The following is a 24,441-nucleotide window of genomic DNA, read 5'->3' as shown; positions in this document are numbered from 1 at the left end:
AGCACGGACACTAAACACATTCTCAGACACTTAGTATAATTTCTACACATTTTTCTGCTAAAAGTTCACAAATTCAGCTTCGTTGGTGCAGATTTGTTTAATGAAGTTACAAGCTGATAATCTTGGGCTCAAAATTCTTGGAATCGGAAAAATAAATAAGATTAAAGTACAAAAATACAATAAAGACATATTTCATATGGGAAAAGGGCTCTCCAGAGCTAAAACTACACAATGCAAACATCTGTTAAGAGGTTTTCCAAAATGTCTCGCAACGTTTATGAGTCAGAGGGCCTAGTTGTCGAGTCGCTGGACTTTGGAAGATAATCAAAAACTTTTCAAGACCAATTTTGTTTGAATGGTTTCCTTTAAAATTTGAAATTTACATCTATTTACATCCTCCGGATCGAGAGGAGTCAGTTGAGGTGGTTTGGGCATCTGTTCAGGATGCCTCCTGGACGCCTCCCTGGGGAGGTGTTTCGGGCACGTCCTGCTGGCAGGAGGCCCCCGGGTCGACCCAGGACACGTTGGAGAGGTTACATCTCCAATCTGGTCCGGGAACGCCTTGGGTTCCTGCCGGAGGAGCTGGTGGAGGTGGCTGGGGAGAGGATGGTCTGGAGCTCCATAGTTGGGATGCTGCCCCGCGACCCGGACCCGGATAAGTGGAGGAAGACGATGACGACGATCTATTTCAGTGATTGTGAACTTCACCAACTTCACTCTGGACAGCACTCTGCAGCCCTCAGCGGACCAGAAGAACTGGAACTGTACTAGAAGAAGGCACTATCCAAATGCAGGTCATTTACCATTCAACCAGTAGGGTGGAGGAGCAGGAAACTGTTTACTCCAGCAAATAATTCGTTATTTTACAGTAGAAGTCGGACTATTTATTACTGGGCTAATTAAATATATTTGTGATGTTTTTGGGGTGAAAGATTCTCTAGACACCTTTCTTTTAACTCGGATTTCCGAACTTAAAGGGTGTGTGTGTGTGTGTGTGTGTGTGTGTGTGTGTGTGTGTGTGTGTGTGTGTGTGTGTGTGTGTGTGTGTGTGTGTGTGTGTGTGTGTGTGTGTGTGTGTGTGTGTGTGTGTGTGTGTGTGTGTGTGTGTGTGTGTGTGTGTGTGTGGGAGGGGAGTGGAGTGGAGTGGAGTGGGGTGGATCAATAGCTGATCCATCTGTGATTGTGAAGCTGCTCACTGGCTACTATTGTATTCAGTATTCTCAGCAGGGAGGTGTGTGTGTGTGTGTGTATCATGGCTGGCTGTGACTAACAGAGGGTAATAAATCACAGGGAGAATTAGCCGACAGTAGATGTACAGTCATCCATTGAATCATATACTGTCTCTGGGTGCATTATTTAGCCCCTCACCAAACACCGAAACATTGAACTTGCAAACTCAAACACACCAGGGATCTGCAGCATGCATCGGCGCAGACCGGAAAATTCACGAGATGATACGTGCACGATCTTGTGCACTCGCAGGCAGGATACAGGGAAGCTGCGGGAATACCTTTTTTTTTTTAAATCTTTCATGGACAAACCCACACACTCCCATGCGCTTGTCCTCCCCAGGGGTTTGGAAGCCCAACGCGAAGCAGACATATGGAGATTCTCCACATGATCCTCTTCCTAATCATGTGGAGCAGACGGAGACTGTAGCATCAGCAACGACCAGGAATCTGCTTTACATGATTTATTACACTGACACAAATATGTGTGTGTGCGCGTGTGTGAGTGTGCACGGACTTCCTGCTGTTGGTCCATGCATCTGGGACACTTCTGAGCAACGTAGCCAGTTTGAGCACATTTGTTTTAACGTTGCATTGTTAATAAAACGTATCCAGATATGACTGATGGGAGGACTGCAGCTTACATTATCAAACATGACACAAAGAGGATACGAACATACGTCTAACACCCACACGGGACTTGTTCTGTACAATGCAGTCTTTTTTAGCGTTAGATTATTTACACAAGTTTTATTTATTTATTTTTATTCTATAAATATATAAAGTGTAAAAGAAGTTAACTTGCATCTAATTAAGGACCCGTGAGACATACGATTCCATAGTTAATATGAAATCAATCTTACGGACCGTTGGGTTATTTAATCAGAAGATTGGATCTTTTTATTGCAGGGATTATGTAACACTTTGTATTAACTGAGAGACAAGAGAAGAGAGAGTCCTTTAAACCATTTAAGATGATTTATTTCTAAACAATTTAAACAATTTTAAACAAGACTAACTCTAACTCTAAATGATGGATGGATCTGGTGTAATGAGAAATGAGATGAATGGTGTATGTGTGAGTGATGTTTAATCAGAACTCTCGTATCCGGAGAAGCAAGTATGAATGATGTTGTGATGTTTTGCTTCTAGCTATGATCAGAGTTTGATCGGAGTTTCATAAACACATGAGGTGCCATGTTGTCGCTCCTCACATACCCTTGAGATTAGACTTCCGTACAGATCCAGAATGCCAGGTCCTCGGACCCCCCTTTCTGTACCGGAGACGGTGAAACAGCGTCAGCAGTACGACAAACTAGTCTCTGGATTGTCTCCAGGTAAAAAGCGACAGGTGGTTCACAGTGTCAAAGGGACCCCCCTTGGGTCAGTGAGTTCAGCTTTTATTCTGAAAGGAACCGTTGCTTTGTTGGTAAAATGCAACAGATTTTATCCAGCTTGTTGGTTGTGTGCTTTTTGTGGTTAGTTTACTTTTGTGTGTGTGTGTGTGTGTGTTTTTCTAGCTACACAACAGGATCAGTTTAATGTAAAAAAGTCATATTTGTGATTAAATGGATGCAGTGAAATGCTCTATAAATAAAAATGGCATTGGTTTAAAGTTAATGAGGAAAAAAAAATCTCCATTCAACTTTTGTAAATCTGAATGCAAAAGGCCTCTTTATGGAGCAAACGGTGTTTGTTTAGCTCAGTTATGCTGACTAAAGGTGTAAAAACGCTTTTAACTCATAAAACAACCCCAGTCTGACCAGAAATTCAGAAAATGCAAACTCAGTTTAATTTTTTTTTAACTGAATTCTCGACGTTTGCTGCAGCCTGCATTGTTCCCGGTTCAGCCAGGAGTCATTCCAGCTCGAGTATGTTCATGTTCTTGATGGATTAGCTCCATAATGTCAAATAAATAGTGACATGAAGGTTTAGAAAAAAAACCTTTATAATCAAATTCAGTTTTATTTGTTTGCGATAGAAGAAGATTCTAAACAATCTGTGACATGGCTCTGACTAGCTGTTTGCATGTCAGTCCCTTCAGAAAACGCTTTTTCCAAATTGAATCCACCATATGCAGAATAAATATCATTTCTCGAACCTCAGTTTTACATTAGAATGCAAAGAATGAATTTATTATTGTTAAATTTAATAATTTCACTGACTGATGCTGACTGCAGTTTCAGCCTGCAGTTGGGATCCATACGGAAGAGGAGTAGGGCCAGTGAGAAGAACTGAAAAAGTAAAGAAAATTCTTCTGAATTCTTGGTTTTGCGCATAAAGCCACAATTCTGAGAAAAAAAGGTCAAAATGTGTTTTTTCCACCAATAATTGACTCTAAAGGTGCATTTCCACTATTTTGTCTAGCATGTTTTACCCTGCTCCAGTCTTTCTTTTCAGAATTATCATCTGATGCTTAATTTTAACCTTTGCTAGCTCCGAAGGGGAAATGGGACTGTAATATCTGTTTGTGATGCTGAGGTATTTGTTTACTGCAGTGCAAAAAACCAACAAAGAGAATTACTCCCAAAGTTGTTAGTTTAGCAAAAACCCGTTTGAATTCAGTGGAAATAAATTGAAACGGGGGACTTTCATGCTGGGAATATGCGCCCTAGTAGTGTATTTTTAACGCACACTCTGGTATCCTTCAACATGACTAATTACTCGGGGATGACCTGCACGTGCACACTCATGTGCATGAGCACAGCTCCCAGTTTTCCTGCCTCGTCCCCCTTCCACTAGCCAGCTGCTCTGTTTTGTTAACATCGGCAGTTTTTAGTTCCTTTGACGCTTCAGCGTATATGCATACGTGCAGACACACACACACACACACACACACACACACACACACACACCCTATCTGTTCATACAATCCATGGAGACATGTGGTCCATGGAGACGATTCATGTAGCGGGAGAATAAACGAGTGCAGGAGCAGATAACGAATGAACCTGAGCCAGGCTGCTGTGTTACTTTAATGAGGCCAGGGACGGCTTTGTGCTCACCTCGTACTTTTTACACCCCCTTCCCTCCCTTCCCCTCCCCTCCCTTACCTTTCTTTCTCCTCTTGTCACCCTCCTTCTCATGTCCCATCCTTCCCACCTCTTTCCTCCCCAATATCTCCCTGTCGTCAAGCTCAAACTCCTCCTGATGTCATTCTGTTCACCCCCCCCCCCCCCCCGTTCATTCTTTCATCACGCGGTGGTTTTGCCTCCTCTTTTTTCCATCACTCCTACTTCTCTGTCCCGTCTAATCCCCTTTCATTCCCGCTTCTCCCACTTTCCTCTTATCTGCATGTAAGCTGTTCTCCGTTTGCATTCACACAACTTTTTGTGGACATCCTCCTCTCCTCTTCTTCCCCTTCCTCCCCTCCACTCTCATCCCTGGGGGGCACGCTATGAGTTGTCTCAGGTAGATTAATTACATGCAGTGACATAAAGGAGCTGGCCAGAGGCTTCAGTAATGAGTCTGATTACTCATTTCCAGCAGCTCTGGGTGCTCTGGGAGGGGGAGGCAGGACAGTAGGCCAGCTGAGGGGCGTCTCAGTGGAGGGGTGTGATCTGTGGGGTTAAACCAGTCCTGTGTTTGACACCGCTTTAAGAACAAAGCTGCACAAAATGTCATGGATTTGCAAAAACCTGGCATTACTATCGGCTAACTGGGTACTCCACAATTAAGATATTTAGTTATTTAATAAAAATAAATATATATACCTGGTTGATTTCATCTTCCCCCCAAATCAACTTTTTTTTCTGATAAACTATATAAATGCATGTCTAATCGTGCTGCAGACACGTGCCATCAATAGTTTTGCACTTTAATTCATTTTAGTTCAAATGTTTATTTTCTGCCTAAAACTGTCTGTTGTGCCATTGTCAGGTAAAAACTCTGCACTGCATTTGAATTTAACTCTGCCATCGCTATTGGCTAAGAGGTACCCTAGAACGTTATGATGTCACAATGTCGTTGTGAGCCTGTGTGAGTATTTGTTAGCGGCTCTGCCCTCTCAGTCTGCTAGGCAACAGCATTTGTTGCATTTTTCAATCAGGAAGTGGGAGTGGAGTAATACACTGGTAGGGAGTGACTTGCTCTTTAAATAAGACTCCTGCTAAGAAACCTGCTGTCTTCTGCTCAGCTCTGCTCTGGCTCACTTCTGCTTCCTGAAACAGGAGCACCACAAACTGTGGACCACAGCAGGTGTTGAAAAACAAGTGAACTTGGTCTTTAATTATATTAATATTACAGGCAAGAATTCAGACACTCATTGGTGACAATTTAAAGTAATCAGCTGCTCTAACGTGCAGGTTTTACACCTGTAAGGCACCCACAGATGCATAGAGAGTCCATGAAAACTAGACACACAAAAAATAGGCACCAGCTGGGTGTTGAACCAGCAACCTGTTAAATCCAAGTTAAACCAGGAGCAGAGGGCTGTGGTTTTGTGAAACTTCATTGCTACACAAAGACATTCCCTATTTGCAATCACACACGCAAAAAAAAAAATAAAAATAAATAAATAAATATATATATATATATATATATATATATATATATATATATATATATATATATATATATATATATATATATATATATATATATATATATATATATATATCTGTAAAATTAGTTTCCTTTTCTTGGGTTTTTCAAATCAGTGCATCATAATCCCTTTATTGGCTGTTGTGAAAGAAGCAGACTCTTAAAGGGATGCTGTTGTTCACATATGTTTACAAAATTAATGTCAAATAGCCTGACTGCATGCTGATGGGAAGTACAATGTCTACTTTTTATTTCATTTTCTTATGTTCTTCATTATACACAGAATAATCAGGGTTTTTGGTTACTTTTTATTGTTTTCATTAAACGTCACTTCAAGTCGTCGTCGTCGTCTTCCTCCGCTTATCCGGGTCCGGGTCGCGGGGGCAGCATCCAAACTAGGGAGCTCCAGACCGTCCTCTCCCCGGCCACCTCCACCAGCTCCTCCGACAGGACCCCAAGGCGTTCCCGGACCAGATTGGAGATGTAACCTCTCCAACGTGTCCTGGGTCAGGACCTGCCCGAAACACCTCCCCAGGGAGGCGTCCAGGAGGCATCCTGACCAGATTCCCAAACCACCTCAGCTGACTCCTTTCAATCCGGAGGAGCAGCGGTTCTACTCCGAGTCCCTCCCGAATGTCCGAGCTCCTCACCCTATCTCTAAGGCTGAGCCCGGCCACCCTATGGAGGAAACTCATTTCGGCCGCGATCTCGTTCTTTCGGTCATTACCCAAAGCTCATGACCATAGGTGAGGATTAGGAAGTAGATCGACCAGTAAATTGAGAGCCTGGCTTTCTGGCTCAGCTCCGTCTTCACCACAACAGATCAGCTCAGCGTCCGCATCACTGCAGACGCTGAACCAATCCGCCTGTCGATCTCCCGATCCCTCCTACCCTCACTCGTGAACAAGACCCCGAGATACTTAAACTCCTCCCCGACCCGGAGTTGGAAAGCCACCCTTTTCCGGTTGAGAACCATGGTCTCAGATTTGGAGGTGCTGATCCTCATCCCAGCCGCTTCACACTCGGCCGCGAACCTGCCCAGCAAGAGCTGAAGGTCAGAACTGGATGAATCTAGGAGGACCACATCATCCGCAAAAAGCAGAGATGAGATTCTCCTGCCACCAAACTCAACACACTCCACACCATGGCTCTTTTTCCATGGCCTCACCAAACTACTCCCACTCCCAGGATTTTGCCCCGGCAACTGCCATTGCTGCACCCCGCTTGGCTATCCGGTACCTTTCTGCTGCCTCTGGGGACCCACAGACCAGCCACGTCCTGTAGGCCTCCTTCTTCAGCCTGACGGCTACCCGAACCTCTGGTGTCCACCAGTGGGTACGGGGGTAGCCACCACGACTGGCACCGGCCACCTTGCGACCACAGCTAGCAACAGCCGCCTCAACAATCGCAGAGTGGAACAAGGCCCACTCGGAGTCACTGTCCCCCACTGCTCTCGGGACGCGGTCAAAGCTCTGCCGGAGGTGGGAGTTGAATACCGTCTTAACAGGTTCTTCTGCCAAGCATTCCCAGCAGACCCTCACTATGCGTTTGGGTCTGCCAGGTCTACACGGCATCTTCCCCTGCCATCAGTTGACAGCTCCGCTCCTCTCTTCACTCGGGTGTCCAAAACATACGGCCGCAGGTCAGATGATATGACTACAAAGTCTATCATCGACCTGCGACCTAGGCTGCCCTGGTACCAAGTGTACCGATGGGCATCCTTATGTTCGAACATGGTGTTCGTTTTGGCCAAACTGCGGCTTGCACAGAAGTCCAATAACGAAACACCACTCAAGTTCAGATCAGGCGGGCCGTTCCTCCCAATGACACCCCTCCAGGTGATGCTGTCATTGCCCACGTGAGCATTGAAGTCCCCCAGCAGGACAATGGAGTCCCCTGATGGAGCACTATCTAGCATTCGTCCCAGGGACTCCAAAAAGGGTGGGTACTCTGAACTGGTATTTGGCCCATAAGCACAAACAACAGTCAGGACCCGTTCCCCGACCCGAAGGCGCAGGGCAGCTACTCTCTCGTCCCCCAGGGTAAACCCCAACACACAGGCAGAGAATCTTGGGGCTAACAAAAAGCCAACCACAGCCCTCCGCCTCTCACCCGAGCAACTCCAGCAAAGGAGAGTGGCCAACCCCTCTCAAGGACTTGGGTTCCAGAGCCAATGCTTTGTGTCCTGGTGAGTCCGACTATATCTAGCCGGTACTGCTCAACCTCTGCCACAAGCTCCTGTTCCTTCCCCGCCAGTGAGGTGACGTTCCATGTCCCAAAAACCAGTTTCCTTGTCTGGGGATCAGACCACCAAGGCTCCCGCCTTGGTCTGCCACCCGATCCACCTCCTTGAACCGTCACCTTATCGTGTTGGAGGAGTTTGAGTGCCATAATGATCCTAGGAGCCATGTTGTCTGGGGCACTTTGTGCCACTGGTAGGGTCTCCCACGACAAATTGGTCTTAGGTGAAGGGTCAGACAAAGAACGGTTCACAGGATCTTTCATGGATGTAAAGTCAAAGAGTCGGAGTACCCGGCCCGGAGGGTGACCGGGGTCCCACCCTAGAGCCAGGCCTGGGGTTGGGGCCCGTGAGCGAACGCCTGGTGGTCGGGCTTTCGCCCATGGGGCCCTGCCGGGCCCAGCCTGAACCGGATACATGGGCTTATCCAACTGTGTACCCACCACCCGCAGGAGGAACATGAAGGGTCCGGTGCAATGGGGAGCAGGGGTCACATCAAATCGAACTCAAAAACTGTATTTTTTTGTTTGCCTTTAAATTGACAGTCATAGTGACATTTATTACACCCTGTCAGCATCCGCTTCTCCTTTCAGTTGTCTCATCACTGCCAATAACATGTTTAGCATAATGCCAAGGACCTTGCTTAAATATGTGTAAAACCTTTGAACTGCAGACTTTTTAAATGTAATCAAATGTTCAGCTCCCTCTAAGAAGTGGAGGACATCCATAGCCACTCCCGATAGTCAGAGAGACTCTACCAGTCAAATCAGCACCGATAGCTGCTGTAAGGAAGCCTTTAATAAGGTTTCTTGTTAAATTATCATTAAATCACTTTTACACTGTGTTTAATTGTGTGTGAGAATCAATCAATCAATCAATCAAAGCTTTATTTATAAAGCGCCTTCCGCAACCCTGTCAGGAAGCCCAAAGCGCTGAACATGGTACAGTTGTAAGTAATTATACTGAATAAATCAACAATAAAAGAAATTCAAATTACAAAATACAAATTACAAAATACAAAATGGAAATAACAAGATAGATGAAACATTCCGGTAAAATACAAATGTGTGAAACACAATTGGATTGAGTGGATGGATTGAGTGTACCAATGAAAACTGTGGAATGGATTCAACATAATAGAGGGCCATAATCAAACATGTTCTGGAAACGCCAAGCGGAGGAGGTGTGTTTTTAGGTGATTCTTAAAGACTGGCAGAGAAGGGGACAGCCTAACTGAGGTTGGCAACTGGTTCCAGAGTAACGGTGCTAGGACTGAGAAAGCCCGGTCCCCACGGGTACGACACCTAGACCGAGGGACAGCGAGCAGGCCTTGGTCAGAGGAGCGCAGAGCGCGTGATGGGGAATGTTTGTTCAGGAGTGTGGCCAGATAGGGGGAAGCACCACCCTGGAAGAAATGATAAACAAAGACGAGTATTTTGAATTGTGAGCGATAGGAAATCGGAAGCCAGTGCAGGGAGGCCAGAACTGGACTGATGTGGTCCCGTTTCCTGGTCCCAGTCAGGAACCTGGCAGCGCTGTTCTGCACAACCTGTAGGCGACGCAGTGTTGACTGACACAACCCTGCGTAGAGAGAGTTGCAGTAGTCAAGCCGAGAAATTACAAAGGCATGCAGTACCCGCTCCAGGTGGGCTCTCGACAGCATATGCTTGATTTTAGCAAGGCGTCTCAGGTGAAAGAAACTGGACCGGATCACAGAATTGATGTGAGCATCAAATTTAAGTCCTACATCAAGTTTCACCCCCAAACTGGTAACAACTGGTTTTGAGTATGGAGAAAGAGGGCCAAGATCAGCATAACGATCCACATTCCTGCTGTTGGGGTGAAAAACAATGAGCTCTGTCTTTCCCTCATTCAGATGTAGATAGTTGGACATTAGCCAAGACTTCACCTCAGTAACACAGGAGACAAAGGACTGAATAGAGTGACCTTTCTCCTGACACAATGGAGAGTAAATCTGGCAATCGTCAGCATACAGATGGAATGATAGGCCATGTTTACGAAAGATTGACCCCAGAGGTAGCAGATAAATGGCAAACAAAAGTGGACCAAGGATCGACCCCTGCGGGACCCCCCACCGGAGCCCCTCCCAAGAAGAAAAAACATCACCCAGTTTAACACAGAATGTCCTGTTTTGGAGATACGATCTAAACCAGTCCAGAGCTGACCCTTTGATCCCAACCCATAGTTCCAAGCGATCAAGTAGAATCGCGTGGTCAACTGTGTCGAAGGCTGCTGTCAGGTCTAATAACAGAAGCAGCACAGATGTTCCGTGATCTAGTGATAGATAGATGTCATTTAGGACCCTCAGTAGAGCAGACTGTGCTATGGCCAGACCTGAACCCTGATTGGAAAACCTCAAACAGATCAGAGTCAGCTAAATGTGAGACCAGCTGCTGATAAACGACTTTCTCAAGCAGTTTAGATGTAAAGGGCAGGGTAGAGATAGGCCTGTAATTTTCGATCACAGAGACATCAGCACCAGGTTTCTTCAGGGTCGGCCGAATAACTGCTGCTTTCAAAGCAGCTGGGACCACACCTGTGCTGAGGCTCCCATTGATAATCTGACCAAGTGAAGGGCCAAGGCACGGAAAGGCAGCCTTCCAGAGACGAGGCGGTAGAACATCAAGTGGAGAGCCAGATGGCTTCTGCCTCGCAACTAGCTTATTCAGCTCAGAGTATGAAACAGTATTGAGGGAGCTCAGGGTCAGGGTGGGTGGTAATGGATGAACTGGAACAGGGTCAATAGAGTTACCAGAAATAGCTGCTTTAATGCCTGATACTTTATCAACAAAGAATTTGTGAAAAGCTTCAGAGTTTCCAGCAGCTGTAGGAGACATGGTGCTAGGCTCCTGATACACCAGAACTGAGTTTAGCGTTTTGAAGAGAATCTTAGGATTATTGGAGTTAGTCTCAATGATGTCTGCAAAATAGGCCATTCTGGCGGCCCTCACTGCATCCTGATAAGCAACCAGAGATGCTCTGAACAACTCACGCGAGACCTGTAGGCCATCCTTTTTCCACTTTCTCTCAGAGGATCTACACACCCGCCTACAAGTGACATCAGAGAGCCAAGGCTCCCTCCTAGGCCGAGACTTGCAAAGCTTGAGAGGGGCAACCACGTCCAGGACCTGATTACAAAGTACATCAAAGTGTTGTGAATAGTGATCAACGTTAGATGGATCTGGGTTAAAGGTCTCTAACCTTACAGACATACAGTCCACAAACTTTGAAATAGTTTCTGCATCCAGGGCTCTGAACCTAGTAGCTGGAGCTTCACACACAGGGACAGGACATGGCAACGTAACATCACAGAGTATTGGAGAGTGGTCAGAGAACACAGGAGGCAAAGAGAACATGTAGCTGCTGAGTTTTATCATCAAGCCAAACTCCATCATCTAAAGAACTACCAGAACTAATGTCTTAGAGCATTTTTCCCCCTCTTTGCAAAGTTTTATATCTGTTGTAAACCAGCGATCTGTAGCTTCTAAATAAATCCCAGCTGGTCTCTCCTGCTCCCTCTCCTCCCTTGACTCCTCCATCCTTTCTGCTCTTAATTTTTCACATTGAGTCAGCTAACGCACTTTCCAGCTTCTCCGGATCCTCCCAGAGGAAGCCAGTTAGACGACTGGTGATGCTCGGTGTGATTGGGTGGGTGGCCTTGATGTCACGGTGCGGTTTGTGTCAGCATTTTAAACCATGTGACCGTATGAATAAAGCATGATGTGGCGGGCAGCGTGGTGGGCAGGGACTGACATTAGAACAAGCTCAGCCAGTGTTTTGGCGATGGCGGACAAGCTAACGCTTAAAGTTTAATGGGGGCAAGGGGGCTTGGCACAGTAGGAGGAGAGAAGCAACGTCTGTGTGTGTGTGTGTGTGTGTGTGTGTGTGTGTGTGTGTGTGTTTGTGTGTGTGTGTGTGTGGCTGACATACACACCGCTTTAGCTGGTGGGGTGAATAAGTGATGCTAATAGACACACATGTGTGATGGATCAGGGTCACACTGCGCCACTAGTGGGAAGTGAAAAAGTTCCATCAGCTTCTCTTTTGTATTTTAGCTTAATCCCTCTCTTACGGAGCTGTTGACCTCCCAGAATCCTGTGCTTTCATTGGTCTGTGTTCATCCAAACGTCTCAGCAGTGTTTCAGATGCCCCACCGTTCTCCTGACTGTTTATTTACTTGTAGGATTGTGAGAACATTGAGTAATGTGTCATTCTGGGTGCTTTGGTTACATTTTCCCAGCTAGCTAATTTCATTTGTTATTTCTGCAGCCATGTGCCAATGCTGCTTCGCCATCAAATCTAGAAGTATTGATTTATTGCATCTTGGGCCAGTAAAAAAATGAGCCCATTTAGCTTTTAGAAGAAATTCTGCAAATGCATTTGTTTCTTTGTTCATTCATTGAAAATGTTGCAGAAAGTTAAAGGTGTAGTTGTACGAAGACAGAATTTTCTCCCGTCAAACCACAGACATCATATACGTAGACACCCAATGGACTAGTGCTGCCTATTGGAGCAGTCTGCCATCTTGGATTGGTTTCCCTTCACCCCCAGTGGATTTATTTCAACTGAAGAAGGTGTTTACCCAATGGAAAAACACATTTTATTATGCTATTTCTCAAAGTTAGACTTGTGGTTTGCATGATAGTTCAAATATACATTTAGTTAAAACATTTTAATATAAAATTCCAACAGGTAGGCTATAAAAGTCAATAACAATTCCACAAGATCTGTTTTCATTAGTGCACCGGTTGTTGCATCTGAACTGAGCTGGAACAAAAGGGAGAAATAGACAGCAGGATTTGGAGTCCTTTTTCCTGATATTTGGACATCTCACCTCTGAGATAATCAGAGGATTGAGTGAATGAATGAATCAGGCTCACAAGGATGTAAAAACTGCTAGGCATAGGTCGGTGGCCACCTGGGGCCCCCTTATGTTGGGGGGCCTCCAAGCCCTGACTGCCAGCACCCCTCTGTTAATGCCACAATGGACTATTCCTTTAAGACGCTGATGCACAAACAGGAAGTGATTGGTAGTCATTCCACTCCAATCCAGGTGGTGGTGGTAATGCACCAAATTGTTATCTGCCAAGTGCCATAAGACCACAAATAAGGATAAGAAGAGAAAACAAAAGAAGAAGAAGAGAGGTGGGAGCGTTCGCAAAAAAACTCAAAGCGGTAGTCAAAACATGAAGCCTGAAATATCCTAGTGGCTCCAATTAGAGAAAGAAGCAACTTGCTTCACAAAAGCTTTTATCTTCACTTCCGAAAGTGATGTTTTCTATGTAAACATCAAAAGGAAGCAGAAAAGGAAAGACAATAGAAAATGTTTAAAGGGAGGAAAACATAGACCAAAATGGAAAATAGAAAAACAAAACAAAACAAAAAAAAGCACAGGAGCACCGGCAGGAAGAAGAAAGCAGAGCAAATATTGAAAGCGCTCAAAGGGAGAGAAAGACAGGAAAAAAGAGGAGGACTAATAAAAAGTGTAAATAACTCATGTCAGAAGAGGGGAGAGTTTCACAAATCCAGTTACAGGTAAGATTGTCGAAAATTTAGAGTAAGGGGGCCCATGTCTGTGTTCGCCTTGGGCCCCCAAATTGCTAAACCTGCCACTGGTTATAGAAAACAGCAACAGATCCACTTTAGCGTCTGTTGTGGAAAAGTTCTGTTTGTAACGTAAGTGTGTGTGCGTGTGTGCGTGTGTGTGTGTGTGTGTGTGTGTGTGTGTGTGTGTGTGTTTCAGACCTCGTTCCCCACATGGGATGGCCGAGCTCTGCCTACCAAATCCACTGTGTCAGTGAGCAAATTGGAAATGCCAATTTCACTTTCCTCTGCTCCGCATCTTGTCTCTGCCTTCCCCTCATCCCACCACTTAGCTTATGTTTAAATGAATAAGGTCCCTTCACGCACATGTCAGTGTTCAATTTGTGTCTGCTCCTCTGGCCGTCTTAGCACCTCCACGACCTGCTCATCCTTCTCCTCATCTTCTTCTTGTCAACTGTCCTGTCTTATCTCCCTCCATATCACTCTGCTCATCTCCTCAGCCCGGTTCCCGTTCCTCTAAGCGCGTTCAACTGTAACCCATCTTCTGTGTGTGTGTGTTTATGAAATATGTCTGTTTTGGAAGATTTGGATTTATGCATGCATGTGTTCTGGGGCAGCATCGCTGTCTGCATAGAACAAGTCTGGGTGAATCACTATGCAAATGAAACAATTTCTCACACAGTTCCCAATTTGCATTGAATTCATTATAAATCAACAGTCTTCTTACACTCTTTGTCTCTCTGGTTTTCTGTTGCAGTACGACTACGAGGGCAGCGATATCAGTGACCTGCCGGTTGACCTCTCTGTGGTGTGGAATGGAAACTTTGTCATCGACAACCCTTTCAACATTCAAGGTAGAGCGGTTGTGCTGCAATGGAGACCTTTGTGATTCCTCCTCCTCCTCTTCTTCTGCAGGGAAATGCCGCTTGTTCGTTAGCCTGCAATGAATTGGTGCAAAGCACCAACGATGTGTGCAGTTTACTGCAAAAATAAGGTGAAAGTGTGCTGTTGATCTCTCTAATGAAAGAAGAGCGGATAGAGGGTGATGAGAACAAACATCTAATGTGGAAGTGAATGGGGATGGATGTTGGGCAGGAATAACAACAACTAGCTGTAGGATGAAGTCAAAAAGACTGACGGCTGCATGACAGAATGATGAATGCACTACATATTGGCAGAGGGTTGACTTAAATAAAGGGATGATAAAGAAAAACACAAAGCGACACAGAGGGATGGTACTTATGATTTTTAATCACTATTTGTGCATGAAGTGGAAAATAATTACTCATTTTTTAATTCTTCATCAAGTGTAATACATTGGGTGGTGGAGGCTAATGATTTTAGACGTCCCATTACACAAGATAATGCAAGTCTCGCTCTCAACTGTGTCGTGCAGTCTTTTTCTCTGAACGCGTGGAGTCAGATTAACTAACCGTCTCTAATCTTTTAACTTCTGTTAGTTTCTTTCATCTTCACATTTTCATCTAATTTCCTTGCATTATCTCATCCTAATGTTAACACGCTGCAGGTTACAAATATAGCTGAGGATTGGTTTTAAGGCCAAGCTCACTGAGAAATAAGATCAGTCACCTTGAGTTTAATATGCAGGCTAAACGTGAAAATGGCCTTCTGCTCCTGTTTCCTGCATTAGCCGCGAAAAACAGATGGGGAAACTCTCAGATTAGAAAAACCAGCATATTATTCATGGAGTCTTCCATCTTGCCTCACAACAGGGAAGGCTGTTGTTTGTTTAGTGTCCAGGAGAGAGCTGAGCGTGCGTGTCTCACCTAGTAGGAGCTAACTGTTAGCATTAGCAACTCCACCACACAGCAAAACTCCTGCCGGCTTGGATGTTGCAGGGCAAATAGTCAGTGGTACAGTTGTGTTGCTGTTAGCCAATCAGAGGAGAGATGTTGGAATATCAGGAAGTAAGATTCCAGGTTCTGCCGTCTTCTGCTCAACTCGCCTCTGGCTCACTTCTAATTTCTGAAACCGGAGCGCAAACGCTTTTGTCCCCACAGAAGTCGACTCAAGGACCTCTGAGAATGTGTTGGTTTTGAAATTTGATCTTTTAGGTTGCAAATAAATTGTCATTAGAGGTTAAACAGCATTTCTTGTAATGAAGTTGATCATTTTTATATTTTCTAGGATACACTTTCTTATTTCCATTTGCTATGGTTTGGTAATCAGTTCTCATCCAATTAGGGTCTTCCCATAGCAGCAGTCTCCAAATCCTCAACTTTTTCCAAATGGGGTAAAATCCTGAAATTTTAAATAATTAAACGCATCAAACTGACGAAAAACATCTGGGTTGAGGCATGAAACAGAAAGTGACAAGTTCATGAATAAATATACAGTCAACTAATGAATTAATGAGTTTATTATTAATTCAATCAATGACAATAAAGTAGCCAGTGAAGATGAAGAGTCTGAATTTTTTTAAAGCACAAGTTTGCAAGATTCACTCATGTGTAACAGCAAGCCAGACTGGAAATTAAATAATTTATTTGAAAATCAATACAGTTTAATTGTATTCAGAGTTTTCTATACATCAGCCTGCATCAGGGTGTAGGCCTGTGCGTGTTGTTGGAGCGCCATAAACAATTTATGACTCTGCAGTGCTTAAGTTGTGTTTGTGATTAGAACCCAAAAAATGAAAAGAAGGCAACCCTTTAAATATTTACTTAGGGTTGTGGTGAATTGAATAAATGAAATAAAATAAGACGGGTAAAAAACGTCAGAAATGCAGGAGAATCTTCTGAAGCTGACACGTGGATACTCAGGGGGGATAACTAAAGTGCAGGACGGGTCGGAAGAACAGAGTTGGTAAACAGAGAGACTAACAAAGGAAGTGAGGTAGACAGCGACTGTAAATACACACTGGGCCTGACAAGACACGGGTGAAACAATCAAGTCAATTACAGGGGCAGGCCAGCAGAGGAAGTAAAACAAGACCCAGCATCCAGAAACACAAAATCAAACTGAACACCGGGGCTTACAGAACCCAACAGAACCCAGAATCCAGGCCTGGGTGGAAAATATGGAGCCCCGTGGTGAAAAAGAAAAAGTCTTGTGAGGAAAATAGGATTGTTTAAATTACCTTTCAGCTAATTGAAAATTGTTTTGCCACATACTATATATATTATAACTGATGTTCATTGTAAATATGTCCCTGCGTGGCGTCTGGAGAAACGGTGAACATCCCGCAAGACCGATGAGCCGACAGATTTTGTGTCCTAAACCAGTTCCAGTGTCCAAATCCTCACAGCGGTTCAGGTGATCTTAGTTTAATAATCTGTATACCATCAGTTTAGCATTGCATGGATAATTCTGCACAAATATTAAACTCCAGCTGGGCTTGACCTCTGGATTGACTGCTTCATTTTGCTGCTGGTGAAATAAATAATAGTAAATATGTAAAATCCCATGTCCTTCAGTCCTGACAAACATTTTAAACAACATTTTAGGACAAAAAAATATTCAAAAGTGCTTTTATTGCTATTTAACTTTTTTTCTGCAAGAACAAATCAACACTAAGACCCATTTTTCAATAGGTCATCAACAGTTTTTGATGTGTAGAGTTCAGTTAGCATTAGTCAGTGAAAACTTAGCACTCTGTGCAAACATCGTACCTGCTTGTGAGGTCAGCAGGCAGTCAGCTGAAACACAAACTGTTCATTTTCTTTGTTTACTTAACAGAGAATCATTTGCACGCTTTATTTTTGTTGCTTCATCTGTAAAGTAATTTTCCAGCTCTGTGCTGGCAGACGACGTAGAAATCAGAGCAGGAAACGTGTCCAAAGTAGCCAAAGAAGGGCTTGATTCTACATGATCAGTGCTCACTAGTCCAGAGAAACCGGCTGTAATTGCTCAAATCCAAATGGCAATTTTTCCACTAGAGAGCAAACACATTAGAGAAAGCACTGTGTAATTCTACGCAGCTGAATGAATCAGCCATATCCGTGGTGTGGAGGCATTCACAAGTCTGGACTTGGGGAAAGCGATCTGTAAAGAAAACAATAATGGACAACCCTGATGTTTTACTGTTATCACTCATGTAAACAAAAACTTTCTCGGATTTCTGCAGAGAGTTTGGACTTAAAATAAGCTTTATATATATATATATATATATATATATATAGTGTTTGCATTCCATAGCGTAACTCCCAATACTTCACGGGACAACCTTTGGCTGCCAAAAGTGAATCCAACGCAGAAGCAACAAAAATTGCAGTTCCCTCGTCGTCCTTTAGGGGGTGGCTGCAGAAAGGAGCAAGTACCCATTGACTCCCATGTTAAAGATGCTCTCACCACAGCAGAAATAAACATGTTTACAGCCCGGTACAAAAAACATCTTTAACTCATTCACTGCCAGCCGTTTCCTGATTAGAAAGCCCTACACTGCCAGCGATTTTCAGCGTTTTTACTGTTTTTTTAAGAGTCACAGAACGTTGCGCGCTAGGATGATGTCAGCATCAAATCTACCAAAATAAAGAGTAGACTCACGTCTTACATCAGGAAGAATCTGCGCGTTTCGAGTGTAGTACGTTCTTTCAGAATCCGTTGTTGAATTGTGATCGGCAGAAGCTTTTCCGGTTCGCGCCTCACTTTATTTACAGCAGCGGCCCAAAACGATCTCCTAACACATGGATGTTCTGCTTCCTGATCACGTGACGGATGCGGATGAAGATCGGCTTTAGAACCGGGATGTTTGTTCTCACGGTGCGGGGGCTCGTTCCGACTCTCAGCTCCGTTTTTTTTTTTTTTTTCCGGGAGTGACGATATGTGCGACACCGCCATGATGGTGGTGGAACCGCCCACTTGGCTTCAATTCAAATCTATGGGAGGTGGCGTGTAGGGTCGGTCCATGATTATTTAATGGGACTTTACGGACTTTTGAATTTTTATGCTTGCGATTGCCCCCTCAGGCCAAAAGCGTAATGGCAGCTTCAATAGTAGGCTCGTGCACGAGGTGCGCATGCTGTAAGTGCACACTCCTTAACGAAAATAACAGCTGAGACAGTCCCTTGTGTGTGTGTGTGTGTGTGTGAGTGTGTGTGTGTGTGTGTGTGTGTGTGTGTGTGTGTGTGTGTGTGGCCCAGAGGACAGGAGAATGTGCAGCTAATTAATTAAATAATTTGGTTCTGTACCTTTCTCTTCAGCACAGCCGAAAAAGGTTTATGATGGGTCAGTCCTGCATGCTCAGATCATTCCCTTCCCTTGCTTGAAAAATTGTTCCAAAATGAAAGTTGAACCCACATCTTTTTCATCTGTGAATTCAATGCCGTTCGGCGAGTCTCAAATAAAAATTTGGACATCTTACTGTAAAAAAATATACCATTAATGTAAAAAAGAAACTCTAAATAAACTATGTTCACATCCAGAATCAAACCCAGGTCTTCTGCACGAGAGTCCGACGTCTTACAAGGTGACATTCACAGTATCTGTAACATTTCTATCCTTGATGACAGCTGAAACAACGTCAAACCAAAGAACGATTCAAAGCAAAAATGTCTATTTTGTTGCTAATTTGCAGGAAATATCTAGAAGAAAGTTCTACAGAAAGTAGCTAAGGGTCCTCAGAAATGTAGCTAGCTTTGTCACTAGGCGTTAGGAACAGCGACAAAGTGGCACTGCCTCACTCTCTGCTGCTAAAGCTACGGATAGCAAATGCTACGGGCAATGCCTGAGCGTGAACGCGCATGACGCAGCCTGCTCGACCCGAGCATCTCTCTTTTTCTGTGATTTTACAGAAAAACAGGCAATCACAGTAAAAATGCCGGGGCTCATTCTACAGGACCAGGGCATTGCAGGAGAATGTATGAAGAAGACATTTATTATTTCTATACATATTTTGGCTGTCACACTTCCATAATGTCCCTTTAAGCAACTGAACATGTATTTTGAAAATTTCAGGATAATTTTCTCCGCTTTCGTGTTTGATCCCCTCTCTGTGTAATTGCTGTGCACGTTTTGCAGACCTTACGGGAAGCTTACCTGTCTGGTGGGAAGTTCATTAAATCTTCTCAAATATATGAAATGAATAGGGACGCCTGATCTTAAAGTTCCAATAGTCTTTACAAACATCATTTATGAACGTGTCCTTGCTCACGAAGACCCTTTCCTCCTCCTCTCCTCTGTTAATCCCTTTTTCGTTCCAACCACATTTTTCTCCTTCTAAATTCCAGCAGCGTTATCCGTTTTGAGGCAGAGCCGCTCTGCGCTGACCCGGCTTTGCTCCGGTGTAAAGTGGAGATGTTAATTTTAATTAAATCATTCATTTGGTCCAGATTAATTAGCGTCGCACTACTTTTAAGCTGAGCCGTAGCTAATCAGATTAGGCCGAGCTGAGGGCCGAGTCAGGCAGATGGAGAGAAAAGAAGCTTGCTTTGAAGTCCACCCGCCGTCTGTCTGCTGAAGAGGAGGAGGAGGAGTGTGGAGAGTCTTTCTGCTTTTTCACTTAACTTCTCTTCAAATCTCTTTATCTGGTGTGACGGCAAACAAACCTGCTGCAGGTGCTCGTGGTGTAGCATTAACTCCGATAATTATGGTGCTGATTAACAGATGACTGATCCGAATCAGAAAACATTGACTGATATTGTTTATTTTTTTGTTTACTTTTGAATCTGCCTCCACCGTTAGCTTTTGTTTGCTACTTAACCTCCCTCCCTGTTTTGGAGCGCCGTCCCTCCGGTTTTCTCCGAACTTTTCTCCGGTTTCTCTCTGCTCGTCTGAGCCTCGCGGGGCCTCGCCATCTTTGAATTCATAACAGTTCTTGTTGCTGTTTTGTTAACAAGTGCAGCTCAAATGCATCCTCCCCCGTTCTCCCGGCTTACTTTCATCTCCCTCTCCTTCTGCTTCTGAGGTGTTTGAGGTTTCATTTATTTAATTATCTATTTATTATTTATTTTACTTTTAATGACTTTTGCCACTCTGCTGAGAAGGTGGAGGAGCTTTTTTTGTTTTCCTATGCAGCAAATGATCCATTCCCTGTTGGTGTTGGGAGGCAGAACCTGTTAATTCTCGGATATCCCTGTAGGTTAGATTTTCTCTCCCTTTGATGTATCGCTGGAACAAGAACGTTCCCGCCGTCTGAGCCTTGGAGTGTTAATAATCATCTGAAACTTGAAGGCGTTAACGGGGTGATTAACAGAAATTGTTGTATAGGTCATTTAAGATGGGCAAGTTGCTGTTTTTAATAAACACTAAACAACTTTGTCTGGTTTAGCATATTCTGCTTATCATCCTCCATATTGTCTTTTTCTTACTGTTCTTCATCGTCCCCTTTTTTTCTTTTTCTCCTTTCTCGTCTTCTTCCTCTCCTCCATCTGTATCCTTTATCTTCTTTTTGTTTGTCATTCTCATCTTCTTCCTCCTTTCTTTCTCTTTGCTCTCCTGTTCTTCGCCTTATTCTTCTTTAACATCTCCTTCTTCTTACTCCTCTTCTTTCTTTTCATCTTCTTTGTCATCATCCAATTCTTCTTGTTTTTGTTTGTCTTTGTTGCTGTCCCATTCTTTAACTTCTTCTCCATCTTTCTTCTTCTTCCCCTTGTTCTTTCCCTTCTTCATCTCCATCGTCATACTCTTCTTCACCTTTATCTTCTTAATTGTTTTCACCTTCTTCCTCTTTTCTTTTCTTCTTCCTCCTAGGGGCTGCATGACTTAATGTTTTTTTTTAAAGTCGACAGTCAAGTAATGAAAATCTAGTCGACTTTGATTAATCATTGATGATGTCATACACTTGAAGCGGCTAAAACTGACGATGGGTGAATTGAGCCCACATTTTCAAAGTTAAACACATCTCTTTTAACAACGGTTGTTTTTGCATCTGTACTGTTCCCCTGCTTCAGCCCCCCCCCCCCCCCCCCCACACACACACACACACCTATCCCGTTCCTCACGTCTGATTACCTTCAATGGTGTTTGTTTGTTGCAACCACCAGGTACAAAAACTAACTTTTTTATTTGACTATTTTTCTGTCCTGTCTGTTTATTTTTTATTATTCATCTTTTTCAGGATTTTGTTTTTTGCCTTTATTCTCCTCTTTTAATGGATTTTATGTTGGTTTTACGATTGATATATTTTATTCTCATGGGTTTATGTTTTTATTGTGTTGTGTTCAGCACCTTGGGCGTCTGCATTGGTCGCAGAAGGGGCTTTATAAATAAATGAAATGAAAATGAATTATCTTCCTTTGTCTCCTCTCAATCCTAAAGAAAAACTGCTACCTGCCTTCATATATATTCACCTCATGAGTTACCTTTGAACTGCAGTTCTAAAAGATCTACCGACCGCAAAAACAGCGGAGTGCGCGCTGCTTGCCGGCCGCACCGGTGAGGTGCGTCACCGCAGAACAAAACAGGTGATGCGCTCCGCTCCACAGCAGCGAAACACATCAGGCACAAATAAAAGACAGAAAACATAAAAGGAAATGAGCCGACATGAACGATCGCGTGTTAAACTTGTTTTTGAGGTGGCGACACCTGATTTGATAATGTTACTGTGGCTGTGCTCAGGACGCAGATGTCTGGAGCGCGTCAACGATCAGAGCTTTGCATGCGCAAGCTGGCCAAGGTTGGGGTGGGGGTGAGGGGAAGGTTAAATTGCAAGAGGGTAAAGGTCACAATTCGGTTAAATGTCCGTTTTACCACGGATACTCTGGCACAGCAGGGGCTCGTCACCTGCTGTCTTTTCCGAGGACTGCATCTTGTCGATCATCATCCCGTGACAGCGACTAGTCTATGAAAGGCATAACAAGTCACTACAGAGCAGTGAAGTCGACTAGTTGATACAGCTCTCTACTTCCTCCTCTTCTACCTCTTTATCCTCTTCTTCTTTGTTGCCATTTTCATTATTTTCTTATTTTTCCTTCTTCCACCTCTCCCCTTGTTCATTGTCTTCTTTGTTTTTCTTCTTTGTTTTCTTCACTATCTTTTTCATCATCATCATCCTCCCCCTTCGTCTTCTTTTTCTTCATTATTATTATTAGTAATAAAAATTATTATTATTATTATTATTATTATTATTATTATTATTATTATTATTATTATTATGGCCTTTCAAATGCAGTTGAACCAATTTGTTGTCTGACTTAAACATGTTTCTTCTTTTTTACCTTCATTATTTTTCCATTCAGTGAAAACTGAAACCATTATTTCTCTTTCCTCTTTACATTTTACTTTCAAGCCTCTAATTTATTTCTTATTTCTGGTATTGATTGTTTGGTACATTTCTTATTAACCTGTTGTGTTAATTTGTGGCACAAAGAACCTACAACCACTGCACGGCTCCAGCGTCACCGCCTCTTCTCTCTGTCTTCCTGCCAGCCCACCTGTACAAGTGCAGGGCGTTGCGGGACAGCTGCGGGATGTGCCTGAAAGCTGACCCCAGGTTTGACTGTGGATGGTGCGTTCAAGACAAGAAGTGCTCCCTGAGGCAGGAGTGTACGGGAGGAGGGAATTCCAACCTGCCGCCGCAGCTGGTTGAAGGTGGAGGGTGGATGCATGCCACATCTGGAAACAGCAGGTGCACTCATCCCAAGATCACAAAGGTAAATGAGTGTGGGAGTTTACACGTGTTTTTTTATGAATGCATAAAGTAGAAAGGACACCAAACGCCATTGTCTATGGAGATGTTATTAGTCAGTGTCTTACCTGCAGTCGAAGGCAGTCAGAAGGATTCTGGCATAAATAATGAGGCATAAAATAAAATCACTTGTGGGAGTTAAACCAGCAACTTGTCAGATTCCATCCATTTAAAAAGATGCCTGATCCGTGTTAAATGTTTACGTCATTTGGCGTTTTTACTGCATGATTGGACACAAAACAAGCCCACCATCCTTTGTCTTTGCTGTTAAACTGACTGATCCTGTTCACATGGCTCCAGTCATATTCGTCTGAAGTATCTTTTAAATGAAAAAATAAAGTGTTTTCTTTGAACACCTCATCTTAGCCTTATCAGCTCGTGAAGACTGTAACGTCACCTGTAGAGATCCAGCGCTGGTAAATCTTGAAAGGATGTTGCATCAGCTCTCTTTGTTTGAGTCCCTGTGGTCACAAAAGCCCTACGTGTCCTGAACCCAGAATGAAAGCTGCTCCATTTTAATGTGCTGCTATTAAAACACTCGCATTAGTCGGGACCTTGTGCCCGCCCTTGGCACATATTACACAGGGTTACATCAAACTGGTCCTCCAGAGGCTAAAGCATTTTTCGTTTAGATTTATTTTCTTACTTTGTTTTTGTTCAGCTTCACTGAAGTCTGTTTTTTTTGTCCATTTGATTTGTTTGTGGATCGTTTTCTACCCCACCTTCTTCGACGTGTTACCTGGTCAAGACGTTTTTGTGGTTGGAAAATGGAACCATTAGGAAATGAGAGCATGCTCCAAGTCTTTACATTAAAATATCCCCTAGACATGGTTTAAATTTGTCATCCAATTATAGTTTTGTTGTTTATTTCAGGCAGATAAGCTGTTAAAGTTTTCTATTGTCTACAGACGGAGCTTTTAATAATAATAATAATGATGCATTGAACTTATATGGACCTTTTTAGGACACTCAAAGACACTTTCACACACTCTCACATTAAAATTAAGTATAAAGCTTGTGGGGAGCGTGCGTTCGCCTTTGCTGCTCCCAGACTCTGGAACGCACTCCCTCTGGTGGTACACCAGGCTTCCTCACTGGCACAGTTGAAATCCAGCCTAAAGACCCAGTTCTTTAATTTGTCTTTTGGCCAATGATTATTCTTTTATGCTGTGCCTCTCTTCTGTTTTTACTGACTTCTGTTTTTATTGACTTCTGTTTTAACTGGCTGTTTTAACTTTTGTTTTGATTTTAGGCGTTTCTGTTTTATGACAGTTTTTAAT

The 24,441-nt window shown here is 43.6% G+C and overlaps 1 protein-coding gene across 2 annotated transcripts in view; it reads left to right on the top strand.

Annotated features, from left to right (window-relative positions):
• Positions 1-24,441, top strand: part of plxna1a (plexin A1a) — a 294,975-nt gene that overhangs the window by 179,228 nt on the left and 91,306 nt on the right. For both annotated transcript variants that reach the window (XM_070544978.1, XM_070544977.1), the window contains exons 10-11: positions 14,333-14,429; positions 22,903-23,126. In XM_070544978.1, coding sequence (XP_070401079.1) covers positions 14,333-14,429; positions 22,903-23,126 — 321 coding nt within the window. The remainder of the gene's footprint in view (positions 1-14,332; positions 14,430-22,902; positions 23,127-24,441) is intronic.

Source organism: Nothobranchius furzeri, chromosome 15, assembly GCF_043380555.1.
Source record: "Nothobranchius furzeri strain GRZ-AD chromosome 15, NfurGRZ-RIMD1, whole genome shotgun sequence".
Lineage (NCBI taxonomy): Eukaryota > Metazoa > Chordata > Actinopteri > Cyprinodontiformes > Nothobranchiidae > Nothobranchius > Nothobranchius furzeri.
This window is presented reverse-complemented; position numbering and strand designations above follow the sequence as displayed.